At 41.5% G+C, this 17,981-nt stretch overlaps 2 protein-coding genes across 5 annotated transcripts in view; both read right to left on the bottom strand.

Annotated features, from left to right (window-relative positions):
- Positions 1-5,438: 5,438 nt before the first annotated feature.
- Positions 5,439-10,896, bottom strand: ap3m2 (adaptor related protein complex 3 subunit mu 2). Of its 4 annotated transcripts, XM_079451293.1 has the most exons (10): positions 10,454-10,725; positions 10,332-10,383; positions 9,961-10,258; positions 8,942-9,113; positions 8,714-8,851; positions 8,511-8,596; positions 8,095-8,228; positions 7,613-7,820; positions 7,237-7,381; positions 5,440-6,452 (listed from the first exon to the last, which is right to left on the bottom strand). In XM_079451293.1, exons 3-10 carry the CDS (start codon positions 10,231-10,233, stop codon positions 6,352-6,354), a joined length of 1,257 nt encoding a protein of 418 aa, XP_079307419.1. In that variant the 5' UTR covers positions 10,234-10,258; positions 10,332-10,383; positions 10,454-10,725; the 3' UTR covers positions 5,440-6,351. The 4 variants fall into 4 exon arrangements, with proteins under 4 accessions (XP_079307418.1, XP_079307419.1, XP_079307420.1 ...); XM_079451292.1 differs by lacking the exon at positions 10,332-10,383 and having other exon boundaries at positions 5,439-6,452; positions 10,668-10,896; XM_079451294.1 differs by lacking the exon at positions 10,332-10,383 and having other exon boundaries at positions 10,454-10,546.
- Positions 10,897-14,464: 3,568 nt separating this feature from the next.
- kat6a (K(lysine) acetyltransferase 6A) overlaps positions 14,465-17,981 on the bottom strand; it is a 29,450-nt gene continuing 25,933 nt past the window's right edge. Inside the window, exon 17 of the mRNA XM_079486739.1 lies at positions 14,465-17,816. Within this exon, the coding sequence (XP_079342865.1) occupies positions 14,593-17,816 (3,224 nt within the window). The 3' untranslated portion in view covers positions 14,465-14,592. The remainder of the gene's footprint in view (positions 17,817-17,981) is intronic.

Below are 17,981 nucleotides of genomic sequence, written 5' to 3'. Positions count from 1 at the left end.
ATAGGACACATGTACGGTTTATTTGTCAAATACCGTATCTGAGACTACTGGAATATCAACAGCTCCACATCTACTTCACATTTTTATGCATTTGGCAGACACTTTAACCTACAGTAATTTACAGTGTATCCAATGAATACTTTTTTTAATCTCTCCATGCGTTCCCTGGGGAACAAACTAAAGATTTTGGTGTTGCTGGTGGCATGCGCATCCAGCTGAGCTATGAGAACGCCTGCTCATCTATCTCGGATGACCCAAAAGCTCACATCCTACTGGGTGTTACTTTTTCCTTGGGAAGAAAAAACTGTAAATGATGAAAAAAGAATGCTTCTTCGTTGCCGGGTCAATTTTCGCACCCAGTGTGAAGTTGTCCTTAGGAATGCATTGTTTTGATTTAAAGGCTTGTCACAGTGAAAATCACGCCTGGTGTGAAACGAGTTGAATGCGCTACTGAAATGATTTTGCGGTCTCTGGAGTGATCAGGCATCCATGTCCGTTTAATTACTGCTGGGGTTTTTTAGCTAAAATTTAACCAGAAGCCTTGCATACCAAACCATGCATTGTATGGTCAATAATTAAAATATAAAAATATGGAGGGAGAGCCGGTGGGTGAGTGCAGTATTGTTATTTCCTGTCAACCCCTGAAAGGTTTAACTCTGTCCCACACAACAACATGGACACTTTTCCTTTAATTGTCCTCCCTGTCCTGAGCTTCCATAAAAGCCTTTTTCCTGTTCATCAGCACTTCTTCTATAGCTGTCCACGGTATCTCTTTATCCACTGCTTTCAATTCTTCCCTCTCTGGTTCTCTTTCTTTCTCTGTCCCTCCCCCGTTTTCCTTCCTCTCATTTTTGGCCATAGGTCATCCCCAACCCCAACACTGGTCAAAGGTCAGAGAGCAGAGTATATAAAGTAAGCAAAAGGAATTCTCCGCGGTTACACTCTAAACCTGCTCAAACACACGGATCCAAACACCTGGGCCCCATGTGAGTGCGCAGACCCTCTATAGACAGAAAAAAGAGAGATACCCTCTAAGCTCTTCAAGATGCAGACGGAAAGACTGCAGGCTCATATCACTAAAAATTATGTCATTACTTATTGTGTATGATGGGATTTTTCATTCGATAGAACACAAAAGATGATATTTTGTGTCCATACAATGGAACTGCAATGTTGTGTTGGTTACAAACGTTTTTTTAAAATGCATTCTTTTGTCTAAGAGTCACAAAGGCTTGAAATGACATGAGGGTGAGTAAAACATTTTCAATTTTTGGTGAAACTCTCCCCTTTACGTTAAGGGATTTGAACAAACCTCTGCATATGATCGGTCTATGCGTATGTTGAAATGAGGTGTACTACTACTCTTCCAAGCGATCAGACATGTGATTTTTGCTGTTGTGAAGGATAAAAGAGCTCTGTTTGATTTGGGCCAGTGAGCCATCCAGCAAACACCCAGCACTCCCTAACAACCACTTATCCTTACTTACCCCAGCAACCACTTATAAAATAGACTAACATTTTCGCAGAACACGTAGAAACTGCAAAACAATGCCTTGTTACTGTGCCGACTAGTACCTCAATACACAAGGGCATTTTACATCAATCTACTTTAATCTCAATTTGGTAATAACCACCATCAAAAAAGGCCAAAAATGTATTTCTATTTGTCCAATAGACCTACAGACAGCTGCCACGGTCACATGATCATCACAAAAATCACATTCTATATAATGAAACAAAAAGAGGCTCAGTTTATATCTTAATTTTAATATATATATATATATAAAGAATCGGAGAAACTTCAGAAAACTGGCCTATATCACTCTCTTTATATTGTCTTGTCGTTACAGTCTAGGCAAGAATGACAGGTTAAGAGGAAACATGTTAGGACAGGACGGGTGTGGAATGAGTTGGACCAATAACAGGTAATAGACAGCAGGTGATGATGGCAGCACCACCCTTTGAGTGTTATAATGCGTTTCCAACGGTGTTCCTGAAGCTCAACTGGAATAGCAACTATAAAATCAGGAGTTTGTTTCTTAAAGAGCATAGAAATCTAAATAAAGTGTGAACTCTTGTCTCCACTGTATATCGTTCTAGATAAAAGCATCTGCCAGATGCACAAATGTAAATGTACCATTTAAACATGGCTATAATGCAGACGTAACACAAACACTCTGATATTTTACCTCCCAAGGGTTTTTCCTCCTCTTTAGCTCATCACACTTTCGCAGTTTGCAGATCTGGTGCCCTATCTTTCTGTTCAGGCAGTTGGCGCAGGTACCACAGTTCTCCTTCCTCATGCAAGGTCCACACACACCGCATCTCTTCCTCTTCTTCTTCTGCGGTACAACAGGTTCCATCAGTTCCTCACCCTCCATGTGCGGCAGGGAGAAGAGACCCGCTTGCTCATGCTCAGACCTGATGTAGTCGGCCGCTGGAGACACCACCCTTGCACTTCTGGCCCCGAGAAAAACTTTGGGGTCCTCCTCATCCAGGGAAAACTCATATATATCCTGGACGGGAGGACCAGGCCCTCCTCTCAGCTTGTGCATACCGAGGCCCCCACTCTCTTTTGGGACAAGAGAGTGCTAGACGTGGCCACTAATGGCTTAAAAATATAAAGAGGTAAAAGATAAGGTTCTTTACAGCACAACACAGAGCAGTCCATAAAGTGTGTGCTGTGTTAGGGCCACACTGGTCTAAATAAAGATCACAAAGGGGTGAGAAAAGGGAGGTGTTGGGGCTTTGGGAGGACGTCCCTACTTTGAGGAGACAGTTTTGGGGTCGATGTCATTCACCGGCCGGTGCAGGTACGTTACTAATGTGCCCGCAGGTGATGGGGAGCATCTCGGTGTTACCCGCAGACTCAAACCGGCAACCAGATGAGGTCATGGCCACTGAAGGGAGTTCGGTGACTGTGCAATGGAAAGAAATTTAAGTTTTAGTTCAAGCATATCAGTTTGTAGCACGTATATTTCAGTTTCAGACGGTGAAAAACTCTAAATTCAGAAAGAAATTTGGCTAGGGAAAAATCAACAAAAACGTTTATGTTCTTCGAAAAATATTTATAGTAATAGTTGTTGACCGAAATGGCTATTATAACAGGTATATAAATATAACATGCTCTACTATGCAGAACACACTAGCGATATCATTTTCAACCAAGCAGCTTATTACTTTAGTTCAAATTATTATATTCTAATTGACTGTCAAGCAAAAAAGTATATTTTGTTGATTTACAATGCATGGATAACAACCAAGATAATAAATAGTAAATGTTCAACACAAATTCATCATATAGCCCTCTTCAAAATCTAACAAATACAGACATGTGTCATTCTAAAGCTGTGCCAAGATTCTTCAATTTTCTAAATCAGTCATATTTTGTTGCGCTACTGGACAATACTAGTCTAGATGTAAATCTATTGATCGTAGTGCAGTCTGGTTAACGGTGTGCAGAGCAAAAAACGAACAAGCTACGTGCGAAATGTGAGAAAATGCTTTGTTAGAATGGCGAATCCCCAAGAGATATCTCTGCGCAAAGCTCTTTGTTTGCCCTCTGTGAATGCGGGACTTGCGCTCGGTGCTCTTTGTTCAGCGCTTGGAGACTCCAATCGACCGTCAATAAACCCAAATATTTTACTGGTAACTACGGGTCACGCAGCTCACATATTGTGTAGCGTTCATGTATTGTATTTAAGACAGGCGTCAGTCAAGCGTGTTTAACGCATCTTGATTTCACGTCACGCGTTTCTTTGATACATTATTTCTACAATAACGCTTACGGGGGAATAGCGCACCGCTGAGGAATTCCCTCGGTGTCGCGTTTCATGTTTCGATAGCGATCGACTGTGAAGCGATTAAAACGGTATATTAATACCGTAGCAAAAACTGGAAACCTGCCCACTCCTCTTCCGCCAAGTCGAGTATGACTTTTCGCTTCAATTGGTCATTTCAGATGACAATTTGAAATCATCGCGTTTTATATTTGTACGCGCGCTGTTATGGAAGTAGTAGCTTAATTGGCTTGTGTAATACCGTGAATGCAAGGAAACACAAAATGATATATATTTGCGTGAACGGTATTCAACTGATATCGTTTACTATTTTTGGGGAAATCAAATATCAGTCACTTAATTGAAAAATTAACTAATCTTTAAAAGGGATCGGTTTTTGATCCCTTGCTATCAACTCTACAATGTTAACTAGTTAAATGGCCCAAACCGGCAAATACAGTCAAGAGTGCTGCACGCGCTCCGAGACTTGAGCACGTGGCTCCTCATACAGCCGGGCTCTTTAACTGGCGGCAAAAAGGGTCGCGTTAAGGAGAGGTGTAAAAACCTGCGACCTTAACCGAGACACACACACGCTCGCATTAGCTTTTCCGATTTATGTTGACAAACAAGTGACAGTTTTCCTTTGAGAGGTGAGAAAACCGACACATCAGCAAGGCCCCCTATGCATAAAGACAACAACACCCCGGGGCGCGTTACGACCAGTAGCGCTGCCTGCGCGCATACGAGGAATTTGTAACAAAAAAGAAACATGAAAGAGTTTAAATGTAACATTTGTTACACTGTAATGACGTTTTTTGCGTTATCTGTTGCTGATGAGTTGATAGTTCTTGCTTATCGTATCGTTCACTGTAAAAAAGTTATCAGTAAAGGATGTGTATTGCGCTAATGGCATCATTAGGGATGCAAAACCTTACACGGCTTTCACTGGAGAGAATACACATTTTAATCCTGACCGGCAATTGGTTAGTAATACTGTAAATAAGAAAGTACTGTGAATAGAAAAGTGTAGGAAGTACTTACAAAGCGATGGAAACGTCCGCGTTCTCTTCCAATCCCATTCGTATAACTATGATTAGGTATTTAAAAATGAAAACATGCTACCTTCGCAAAAAATGACCAAAACTTCATGATGTTGACTGTTGATCTAAAGAATCGATGGCATAAAGAATAAACACGAAAACATAGTTTGCTGCGAGCGTGTAATAATTATGAAAGAGCCGAAACGTGACATGGCGAAATCCGTGCGAAAAGTTACAATTCATGAGGGAAAGACCCCATAACTTTCCACAACGTCTCGTCTGTGTACTGGGTTGAAGTTTTAGAGTTAAAAGACGATGAGGAGGAGGAAGGAGTTGCGGAGTGAAGTAATTTGCGGAATGGAGTTCACGAAGTGCGGCGGACGGAGGGGTTAAACTTAACTGACGTCATCGTGCAGCGACTAGTACAGAATTCAGTACTAGTGAACATCTTTATACCCACTCATATGTTACATGACCTTGCCCACCCACCCTGACCATATATTGACAAGTTAATGTCTAGATTTAGATTGTTAATTCTATATATTTCCTCTATGTATTTTATCAGAAACAATTCTCCCACATACTTCTGTAATTCTGACTAATTGAGAGATTCAGGATGCCAAACTTGAAGCTATTTGTTTATTCATCAGTTCATGGCACTGTTAACAGTTTATCTGTAAAACAGTACAGAAAACAAACACACAACACAACATGAACAGAAGCTAGAAATCACACCATTCCTGGTTCAAGTAGTAGTATCCTTAAATAAACTATAAATCATTATATCCTTAAAGTTGTTTTGCACTTTGAATGATAGGACGGAATGTCTCATTGAAGCTGTTAGTTTGCTAGCAATAATGTTGCATTCTGGGTAAAACGATGAGAACTGGGCATTCAATAATCATTTATAGTGTCATACGACTCATGGGGTCAGTTAGATTTGACATAGGAAGGTAATAGTCAATTTTGTAATAAAAGACTTGAGTGGTTACCTGGTGAATCGGAACTGAAACTTCAGAATTCTGATTCCGAAAAGAACTAGACCAAATAAATAAAATGAAACGTTACACTGCACAGGATCACTGTGAATGGAAGCAAGAATCAGTCTGTAATAGGAGAATGAGAGTATTCTTCTGCAGTGCAGAAATTAGTCACCCATAGCATCATTTTGCGGTGGAGGAGAGCAGAGATCAATACACAGCAGAACGGCGAATCTCATTAAGAAATCAGACCGTGAAAACCGTAGATGGAAATACAGTGTTGAAATGAAGGACGGAGGTGCAAAACCATAGGAAATAAAGCAAAGAGCATGAAAAAAGAAGAAAGATGTTGTCCGTCATGAGCAACTGCAATTAAAAAAGAAGCTGCATATGGATGAATCTGATAATGTTAATTACAACACTGATGTTTGTACAGTCATATTCCTTCCAACAGCGGCAAGCAAAGTCTTCAATGAATGAATCATTTTCCTGAAATAATCCTTTCTTTGCTGTAACCCAATTTATTATGGAACGGAAGCAGAAAGAGGTGGTTTAGGTTCGGACCTGGAATTTGCCGGCTTTGGTCATGTATTTGATGCCTTTAAAAGGTTTGTACTTCTCACCATACATGTCCAACCTGTTTACCTTCAGACCTGTTGGGTGAGAAAGCAGAACACAAGCACCTTTTACTTAATTATACTGTATTTAGCATTATGGTGTCTATGAGAAATCACTGAATCATTGATGAATCATAATTTGTCGTTCACTGTTATATGAAAGTGCAGCTGTCGAACAATCTGTATCATTTAGAAAACAGTTCCCCCGTGTGGTCATCTCATGTTAGTGAAACAAATCAATAGCACATTACCGAATGCCACCCACCCACATTTCTTCCACAAATTACCAACGGAGGGTCATTTCCATGTGCACATTCATTTGATTCTCAATTATTTACCCAAAAGAAAGGCTCCAAGGTACCTCATTGTTCATTCAATATTTTGACAGACTAATTATTTTAACGCATTACATTATAAACGCATTACATTACTTATAAAACTATAAAATTAACATAGACTGGTCACTTTTAACCCTTTTTCATATAAATCTCATAGATGTTGCCTTTGTTCTTTTGTAGTAATTAAACTTACAAACATGAGTGCCCAAACAGGCTTGTTGTATGTTTTGGACACTGCTCCTCCACGTAAAATTTAACATACAGGACAAATAGCACATTTTCAGTTGTTTCTCGAAACGTCACAATAATTCCACACTAGTGATGGCATGGCTGTAGCGCCACATCATTTACGTTCCTACGCATCATATATGTCCTCACGCGTCAACAGATGTTATTATTGGCCAACACCGATATGCGGCCAATCGATCGGAGCATCCCTATCAATGGTCTGTTTGGTGTGATGAGTGAGAGGCCTAAGGTACCTGAGATGGCCAACTGCTGAATCTTGAACTGGATATTGATTGATGGGTTTTCATCCGGTTTGGATGCTCCAGCCTGCAGGCTCATTGAACCCTTTAAACTGGGCAGTTTCTGAGGGTTTATCTTACCCACGTCCCACGACAAAAGCTGTAAACATTAACAATTTATCACTGTTCTACACATAATATAAACCAAAACCAATAATGCATGTAGATAAAAACATTAAAACTTGCTAGTAACATGATTTTCTATATAAAAAATCCAATGCTTCTACACCGTAACAACAGTTGATCGGGAACAATATACAAAATGATTTGTGCACTGTGAACAAAAACACACAACCATATGAGAAAATAAGAAACAGAAGGTTACATGTACCTTGGTGACTGGGTCAAAAGTGTACGTGCCCTGTGAGGCACTGAGGTTGGCATTGAGGACACCACGGGGCAGCTGGCTGCTCACCAGCACAGATTCAACAGCTTTACCCATCGTCTGCTTTGGGCCGAGAGTGAGCTCGAAACGGCCCTGAGAACTGCCTTCCCTAAAGCTGATGTTATGCTTTACATACACTGGGATGGCCACCAGGCTGCAGGAAACGGCACAAAGAAACACAGAAGCTATCAGCATAGATTTAGCAGATTACACATACTATCTACGCTGACTAAATATATAGCATACAACAGACAGATAACGGAATAAAGAACTGTACAGTATGCTATAAACATTAGTAAAAACAAAATAACTTTAACAGGAAGAAGTAATTCAAATTAATTCCCGCTGTGCATATTGATGATATCGAATAGGGATCTAACATTTTCATTATCTTCACATGACTTTGACACAAGTAGAACAGTTCTCACTTCTGAGAGCTCACGTGGTAGGAGAGAAGACGGAAATTTCCATCTGGGGGTATGAAGGAGAGGATTCTCTCAGCCTCCCAACGTTTAAACCGCACACAGGGGTGAAAGCTCACATCATCGAGCAGTCGAGGATTCTATAGGTGAGAGAGTGTAAAGGATTGAATAGAATCATAAGAAAAAGTTGAAAAAAATGCACCATTAATGCAAACTTAAAGTTTGCCCTAAACTTTGTGCCATTGGCTGGGCAGATCGCATGCTCAAACAGACAGCAATGATTTTAAATGGATATGGACAGTGTTTTGTCACTTTTTTAATATTTAGTTAAATACAATTACAAAATGTATTCTACCGAAAGGTGGTCCAAAAGTAACCGGAGATTACCTGGTGTACCTTGAACATTAAAAGTACAGATTTACCATAAAGGACAAGGTCAGATCAGGCATTCCCGTAAGTTTCACACAGGCATCTATTACACCCTGGATCTCGGCTGTGATAGTGGAGCCTTAGGAAGAAAAACATTTAAAAGATTGATAAAACATTGCTTGTTCATCTAACAGCAAATCGAGCTGTATCTTAAGGTTATATTATAAATTGACATACTACTTCAGGTTTAAGATACCTGATTTGTCTATGATAGCATCGATCTCTTCAACCACGTCAAAGTAAGCTTCATTGTTGGTGTATTTGACACCTGTGCGCCGCCATGGAACCACCGACAGCTGTCCTGTAGGAAGCTGCTCGCCAACATTAGTACTTCCTGTGCACAGAAAACATGGAAGGTGAGAAATAAAACGGAATATTATAGACCTGAAAGCCAACAGGAATTCCATACACTGCGCATAAAAACCTGTGATGGTGTTGACCACTGTGCGCAGGATGGTTGGAGGCTTGATAAGTTCTTTCAAAATGTTTGATTCAGTGGCCAGAGGGAAGCCATTGTCCAACATCTCCTCCAGCAACTCATAGACCACGACGACATTGTCTTTGATAGCTGCCTCCGTGCATACCCCAAAGTAGTCCTAAAATATAAAACATAATGTTTTGATCATTTGGATTGAAATGGGACACAGATTGACTATAAATGACTTATGCATCAAATAATGTTGTCGATAAATATTAATAATTAATGTACACTGTTTTTGTTACGGTGCTACATTAAAATATTTTTTTCCCTAAACGATGGCGGACATGAACGGCACGGGGTAAGTGAAACTTTGTATTTTGTTGGCAATGTGTGCGCACATCTTTTAAAAATGTAATCAAACTAAAGACTACTGATATTTAAAGAGTGAGATATATTACTCAAGATTAACATGAGACATACAGAAACTGTCTGAGTTATGGCCGCTTTAAAAGCAATATAAGTCCCATTATAATCATACAATCAATAAGACGGTTTTGTACCAAAGATCAGCTTGACCAACAGGAGAAACCAGCTTTTTATATATTGTTTATATATATGGTCCTAAAATATATGGTCAAATCCATGTTTGTAATTTGGGATCATGGTGATACCGTTTAATTCCCCTGGACTAGAATACCCCTTTAAAAATGACCATGGTTTTATAATAAAAAAAGATAAATGGATGGTGGACTTGTTCCTTTTTGTATTGCTATAGTGCAATCTTTGTATTACAAATATCATGGTTAAACTATGTTAAATGTGGTGAGAACAGTAAACTGCTGATTATTAAGCTACCAAGATGGTGAATGGCAAAGCCACTATGGTAAAACCGTAGGTCATTTTCGTACCGGGTAAACACAATGCCCCTTAAAGGTACACTTACGTACATTATAGTACTCCTTGGGTAATATGGGACATATCAGGTCATTGGTAGATCTGATCAAATGACCGAAGCCTCAAACCTGAAATGTGTCGACCACACGATGAAGAAACTCGATGACAAAAAGTGGCGGAACCTCGCTCTGTATGACAGCCACGAAGTAGATGCGATGTCGGAGGACGTTAATGAGGTAATGATGCGGGGTCGGGATCACCGGAGGGACGTTCTCCGGTTCCGTGGCGCGTTCCAGGGCCTCGAAAAAGTAATCGCACACGGACCGACTGACCACGGACTTCCAGTGCTTCTCCAGGAAGATATCACCCGATGCGTTAATCAGAAACAGACTGTGGATCATCTTGACGGCTTGCGGACTGAAGCAGCTGGGAACATAGAAAGTGAGATTATAATTCTGTGATAGGCAATAACAATGATGACGATTTGTCCCATACATACACGATCGGATCTGAAACCTGCTCTGGCGTTCAGGGAATTATTGTACAGAAGCCTGCAAACACCACCACGGTAAACTGATAGCCCGTTGAGCTCATTTAATATTCCCAAACCTATCGGGTTACGTGCTAGAAAAATAGGTTTAACACAGCCAGCGAGCCTCTTACATCCGCATCCCTGTATCTTTGCATCCATATTTTCTCCTCCCCTCGCGCATCACAGGACTGTCTTATGACAAGCCCGGTGAGGATTTATAAGGTGCATTCAATGCACAATGGCGATTTATTTAGTTGTGCATAAACGCGAGTGTTTCAAATATAAGTCGTATTCAATACTCACGATTACTGGCTTTGATTTCGTCGGCCACTTTCCGAGATTTTTAATAAAGCAGCACCAGAAATGTCGCTTCCTCCTCCGTTACTTTGCGACGAGAAAATACATGATTGTCATTCGCTGCGTCCAATAGAGAGCCGCGCAGGGTAAGAGGACCCGCCTACTCTTGAAATGATTGGCGCACGGTGCGGAAACGGAGGAGACGATTATGCTCGAGGTTCATTGGACATCGTCCATGAAACGTCAACGTAAATCCCTTTTTATTGGGTTGCCGTCTTAGAATGGAAAAAGAGGGAAATAAAACTCATTCAGACTATATATTTTTCGCCATTTCAAGCAGTATTGCTTTGGATATACAACATTAACTTAAAAATGTTAACGGTGGACACTACTGGAACAGATTTAATTTTAATAAATAAGTTGTTGAGCTGTTTATTTGTGATGTCATATCCAAATCACTTAAAGGAACTGTTCACCCGAAAATACAAATTCTCTGCAATCTGTATACATTTCTTTGTTTGGTTGAACACAGAGATATTTGGAAGATTGCTTGTAATCGAGCAGTTCTTGGAGCTAGTAGGAAAATGACAATGGTAGTCAACAGTGCCACAGAATTGTTTGCTATTCTACATTCTTCAAAATAAATGATTTTGTGCTCAACAGAACAAAACAATTATAAAGTGATTTTTCCTACTATGGTAGTCAATGGGGTATAACAGTTCGGTTACAAGCATTCTTCCAAATATCTTTCTCGGTGTTCATCAGAACAAAGACATTTATGCAGACTTGGAACAACTCAAAGGTGATTAAATGATGACAATATTTTTATTTTTGGGTGAACAATAGCTTTAAGAATATTAACCTTGGGCTTCCTACAAATAATACAAATGATTTTGGTGGTTGCAACAATTTAACCATTGGATTTGCTAAAAACCTCAAGTCAACATATTAACTTGACCATTTTAAGACATATTAGAATATACAGTATACAGTATACACACACAAGCAGAAATTACTTTTAACAAATAAAATCCTACTAATCCTATAAATTAATTTCTCACATGGTTTAGGATTTTTATTGCCTGCTTTTTGTATAAACTTTGACAAAGTCATACAGTCAAAAGATATGACGTTTGATAGACTGAAGAGTTTGGCTACAAAATGAGATCACTCCGTTTAAAATTTTTGTCTAAAAGCATGTTGTTTTTATTGTGCATTCCAATTAATATCAATAAATCTTTACTTTAACAAAAAAATACAGCCAACTAACCCAATACAACACTATTAAAAGCAACGTGATAAAAACATTATTTTAGATTTTTTTTAAACGGAACTCTTCGTGGCTATTTACTTTAAAATGTAAAATGTGGGGAAACTCTTCTGCATCCAGTATATCGCTCAATGACTTAACGGTAACAATTAACAGTCAGGTGCTATTTGTTAACTACAAAAAGTTAATGCATTAGCTAACAAGAAATAAAAATAATCCTTCAGCATTTATAAATATTAAAGTTAATCTCAGCATTTACTAATACATTATTAAAATCAAACGTTTTAAATGTTAACATTAGTTAATGCACCATTAACTAACATTGACAAAGATGAATAAATGCTGAAAACTGAAATTTTCAATGTTTCCCAATGTTAGCCAATGCATTAACTAATAACACCTTATTGTAGGACCGATTTTTCTTGAGGAAAAATGTGACTAAAATCCCTTCAGACTCAAGAGACGTTTTAAAAAACACAATTACAAGTGAAATGGCTCAACATAATTTATTTTGTTTCATGTTAAAATGTACAGTTCTTTGAAAGCACTTGCTAAGAAAAAAAAAAGAAACAAAAAAATGGAAATACATACAGGGACAAAACAGAGAGGAGTGGAAGGTGGACGCTTGCGACCATCACCGAGCGCCCCAGCTTGGCTCTCTCTTTCTCCAGCTACCAGGCTCTCTCTTAGCTTACAACTCACCATGTACAATTACAAAGGATACGAAAAGGTAAGCAATATAAACAGACAGAAATATACTGAGCTCATTTTTACATGCCTCGTAGATGTAAGGAAGTTGTCCTATACACACTATAACCAAGAAAAACAAAAGAAAATAACGCTAAAAGTGACCTTTAGATATCTGTTTTTTCCTTTTGTTTTAAAATAGCATTAATATACTACACAAAGATAGAAAACTCTAGAGATGAGATGGAATGAAAAGGTTAAAGGCATCTTAAATTCACTAAAAGTGAGTTGTAATTTTTTTTCGTTTTGAATTTCTTAATAATATTACCCCAAGAGTTGAGCTAAAAAATATGCATTGGTTTTTTTCCTGAAACAGAAGTGAAAAAAATGACAGTACCAATATCCATATCAGAATTTTTCTTTTTTATATTTTAGAAAAAACATTTTCTCTACAATAAGTCTTCTAAAGTCAAAAAGAGTCAGCTTGTGTCATAAAAGAAAGCTGCCCAGTCTGATAAAATTCAGAAACACAAAAGCGCACAAATAATGTGTGAAACGTCAGGTCATTGAGAAAGTTTCCTCATATTGACAATGAATACTGGAACATTAAGAAATTCTCTGCTTATTGTCCTAAACAGCAACCATCTTAGGACATCATGCACTTTAACCTTTATCCGGGGTATGAGTGTTTCTCTGTCCATGTGTGCATTGCAGACATGGATGCACCTTTTTGTGCAACTCTCTCTCTCTGGTTGCTAACATCACTACTGCATGATCAGCTGGAGTACGAGCGCTACTTACTGGTGCCACAGCAAGGCCTATTTTTAGGAGGCATCATTATCCCCACTGGATGGGCGCACAGTCTATTTCCTCTATTTGACTGTGGCGCCCTCTAGAGATATCTGTGGAGAAACCGTGTGTGAGATTTTACAGGTCTGTGATGTGAACCAGGTAGTACCAGATTATTTACATAGGAATTTATGTTTAGGAGTTTAGGAAAACTGCTCGGTCCAGCCCACCATATTAAAAATTATGCTTGGTCATTATTAGACATTTGTAACTCCAAAAAAACCTTTTAACATTATCTTGGGTTCTGTTTACACTGTTCCATATTAGGAAGACACAGATTTACAGATATCACAGACACCTTGCGTGTCCCAACTAGAACCCTATTTCAAGTGCTTCCGCATAAGCTCTCGAGTGGCTACAGAGCTCTGTGTGTGTGTGTGTGTGTGTGTGTGTGTGTGTGTGTGTGTGAAAATGTACTTGAGCGAGTGTATAAGCAAGCGAGTGTAAATCACTTTGTCCAGAACAGCCACACACGCGAAGCATGACAAGGTCAGACCGAAACACGCATTTCAACAGTCATTGAAAAAACAAAAGTACATATTAAAAATAAAGTAAATAATAATAATATAATAAAAAAGAAACAAAAAATAAAGTCCATCTACAATTATTTTGTCCCTTTTTAGGTAAGGCTTCCTATGTCAATTGAACGATTGTGTGCATGATTCAATGTATATTCAAATACAATTTAAACATATTTGTTTCTCAGTTTGAAAGATTACATCCACACTTCCACTATAGCTGCTTTGATGCTTGATCATGGATGGAGTGTTGGACACTTTGGAGGACCAACATCTGTTGGTACAACCACGTCAGATGGAGCGATCTTTGGGAGCATGACACTGGCCGCAAAAGGTCCGTTAAATCATCTCCCGTGATCAGCCCAGATCATCTCCCCCAGCTCTGTTAGCTCAGGCAATAGGGAACGAACATAAGGAACCGAGCTTGACGACAACATATTTAGAAAGGAAAAGAAATTGTCGCTGTCTCTATGTTCTCTTCTTCCACCTAGCTCGCTGTCACTTAGCCTTCGCCCTGACTTTGGAGGGTGGATTCAAATGAATAAAGTACAGAGAGTTCAGTGGAAACGTCTCCCAGCTTTCTCTCCCCCTGCTTGTTCTCTAGTGCTCATCTGCTCATGTAAGGCGACTGTTTGGGGACGCCAGCGTAGCTGTGGTGTGAGGGGCCCGTGTACATCATGTTACCATGGTGATTGGGCTGCATAGGCTGCTGCGGGTAGGCCTGCCCTCCCATCATGCCCATTTGCATCTGCATGGGGTATTGAGCCGGCTGGTTCATATAGGGTGAGTTACTGTGGTACCCGCTGTTCATCATGGGCTGGGGCATGCGATAGCTAGCTGACATGGCGGCATTGAGGGGATTCATGTTCATAGAGTTGTAGGCAGCAGGCGTGGGCATAAGGTTGGTCATCATGCCACGCTGCACTGCTAGAGTGCGTGGGGACCCTTGCATGGTCACAGCCCCAGAGCTACGACTGTACAACTGCTGCTGGTGTGGGGAGCCCGCTGGAATTTGAGAGGCTTTGGACCGAATTGAAATGTGGCCTTTGACTGTAGCCATTTGGCCTTGGAGACGTTGTGTATGGGGTGGGGGAGGCAGTCCGATGTTAGGCCCAGGCATGTTGCACTGAATCAAGGGAGAGCCTAGATTCATAGAGCCAGAACTCAAATTGGGAGGTGGGGTCATAGTGGGCTGTGCCTGTGACAAAGGTGGGTGTGCGGAGGACGCAAGTTGTGCCAAGCCTGGGTTGGAAAGGGAAACGCTTGTAGCATATGAAGTGACTGCTGCAGAATGTGAATAAGACATGGCGTGAGGGTCCATGATGGTGTTAGTTAGCTGCTGAAGTTTGGCCAAACTAAAAGTAGCGGTAGGTTGGCCATAGCCACCAGCACCAAAGTCCTGACCCATACGGTCATACAAACTACGGCCTCCTCCTGCACTACCTGCACTCTCAGGGATCTCCATGATCATGGGTGTGGAGGCAAAACCGTTTCCCATGCTACATTGCGAGAGTGCTTGTTGTTGAGGTGGAGGGGGTGGAGCAACAGAAGGCGGAGGTTGCGGATTTTGCTGTTGTTGAGGTGGCTGAGAGACTTTCTTCTGCTGTTGCTGGCTGGCACTCGGTGGCCTTTCAATGACACACCCTTGCGGAGACTTAATACTGCAACTTGGAGTACTGGCGGAAGGGGGAGGTGGTGGGGGCGGAGGCTGTGGGACACTGTTACCATTGTTAGATCCAGGTACATTGGCAGGCCCAGGACCTCCCTGTTGGATAAGGCTACAGCTTCCCATGCTTGCCATCTGAGAGCTAACTCCTGTGTTTGAGGATGTCATTCCAGGCGTTGAGACAAAGGAGCAACTGTTGCCTTGTGAAGCTGACGATGACGGAGTGGCTGAAGAAGAGGACGAAGACGATGAAGAAGAAGCAGCCACTGCTGCTGCCGACATGCCACCTCCATTACTTCCATTTCCTCCTCCGTTACCTCCACCGCCCAAGGTTGAGTCGTAGCTGCTTGGATTGTCATAGTTCTCTGTAGTGCTTTCGATGCTGCCTAAATCACTAAAGCCGCTGTCCACCACCTGTTGTGAATGATCAGAAACTGATGGCACATCCATCATGGGGGAGGTCTCCATGTTTTGTAGTGAGGGAGCCGATAGAGAGCTGGGATGCTCTGGGGTTATTTGGGTATACCCTCCACCTGTTCCCCCTCCGGTTCCTGTGGGTCCATGTACTCCTGGCCCAGTCTCCATAGGACCAGGAGCCATTCCAGGGCTGTTGACTGAACGCACAGATTGATTTGGTAATGTGGGCATTGGTGGGTTGGGCATGGGACTGTGCTGGGAGGCTCCACAATCTTCCACCAGGGCTAGTGTTTCCTCCTCTCCTTCACCATGACTGTAGCTTTGAAGGGTACGGCAGGCAGCAAGCGTCTCCTCACAGTCCTGATAGGCTCCGTGGGACTCGGCCTCCTCCTCTTGGGCCTCACCTTGTGTAAGTGACTGAACGGCCTGCACGGTTTCTAGATCCAACTCACTACTGTGGTGATGTGTGTGTTGGTGTTGACTAAGGTCATCTTTAAAAACAGCGTGCTGATGTGAGTGGTCAGCCCTCAACATCAGCACGGCTTTGTCCTCAACATTTAGAGGCTGCATGTCCATCGGCTCTGAAGTGACTGTAATAGCAGTCACCGTTTCCACAGCTGCTGCAGCCGCCGCAGATTCCTCCTGTTCACGCCGTCGCTGTTCATCCTGAGTATCGACAGAGCTAGTCTTCACCTCTTGCACTTCCTCTGCATCCTCCTCCTCGTCCTCCCCCTCCTCCTGTTTGCTGACATAATCTCGAGCCACATGCCCTGACAAGTCTAAAAAACCTTCACTGCTTTGTGGTTCTTCTTTCACAGGGGGAGAGTGTACCGGTGATGATTGTTCCTCCTCTTCCTCATCTTCTTGCTCCTCATCATCCTCAGAGTCTTTGTTTTTTCTCCTCTTACTGCAAGTGCCGCTGTCACTTTTCTCTTCGAGGCGACCATCCCCTTCATCATCGGCATCATGATCATCACTACGTCTGCTTCCTGAGCCTGGTGTTGTTGCTGTTCTCCTACTAGCTCTGTTGTCACAATCATCATCATCCCCCTCTTCATCCTCCTCTGCATCTGCTATGTCTGTGCTAGCTCTTAGTGGAGGGGCCTTTGTGATCGAGGACTGTGACATTGTACGAGAAGGTGGACGGCTAGTCTTCTCCACAGTCCATGGTTGGTCTTCCTCCTCGTCTTCCTCTTCAGGCTCAGACAAAGGGGGTGGCTTAGGTACAGGAGGGGGAAGATTGGCATTTTTTGGAGGTCGGCCTCGTTTTCTAGGCTTTATTGGTTCTCTGAACCTCTGAAGGAAATCATCCTCCTCTTCTGAGTCTTTCTGCTTCTCAGGGTTGAGGTTAGATGTTATGGATCTAGATGTTTTGAGTGTTGAATTATCCAAGTGCTGCTGAGCTAATCGGCTTCGCTCAAATTCCAGTCTCGCTGCCTCCTCTTGGGCCCGCTGCAGGTAATAGCTGCGAGGTTTCCTGCCAGGCTTCATTTTGATCTTTGGGGGTGGTAGACCCTCTGAGGATGGAATTGCCAGACTGGAGTCAGCTGTCTGATTTGCCCCACTACCAGGCTTCCTCCCTGGACGCTTCTTCCAATGCAGTGGCTTGCGACTCTTGCCCTTAGGCCAACCTTTCTTCTTTTTTACTGGGACCTCAGGAATGTCAGCTGTTGTCCCTGTTCTTTGTGTGGTCTCTGAAGGTTCAGGCCTTCTTAATCCAGTAACTGGTTTCAACACAGGAGTGGGATCTGGACAAAGACAAGAGGCAAACTTGTTTACAAATCACACAGAAAATTATTAGCATCACACAAAATACTAAGAAAAAGAAGATGTGGCTGTAAAAAACTTTTAACTTTCTTGTCACTATTACTAGAGAGCTGAGAAGAATCTAACTTCTATCTAATCTTATTTAG

Source organism: Barbatula barbatula (genome assembly GCF_947034865.1).
Source record: "Barbatula barbatula genome assembly, chromosome: 2".
NCBI lineage: Eukaryota > Metazoa > Chordata > Actinopteri > Cypriniformes > Nemacheilidae > Barbatula > Barbatula barbatula.
Note: the sequence above shows the minus strand (reverse complement) of the source record. Positions and strands in the feature narration are given on the sequence as shown.

Excerpts from the sequence above, each read along its gene's own strand:
- ap3m2 (XM_079451292.1), bottom strand. The coding sequence starts at position 10,233 with ATGATCCACAGTCTGTTTCTGATTAACGCATCGGGTGATATCTTCCTG. Across the intron at positions 8,597-8,713 it reads TGCTATCATAGACAAATCAG|GCTCCACTATCACAGCCGAG; the intron begins GTATCTTAAACC and ends TTTCTTCCTAAG. Across the intron at positions 6,453-7,236 it reads TCAGCAGTTGGCCATCTCAG|GTCTGAAGGTAAACAGGTTG; the intron begins GTACCTTAGGCC and ends CTCACCCAACAG.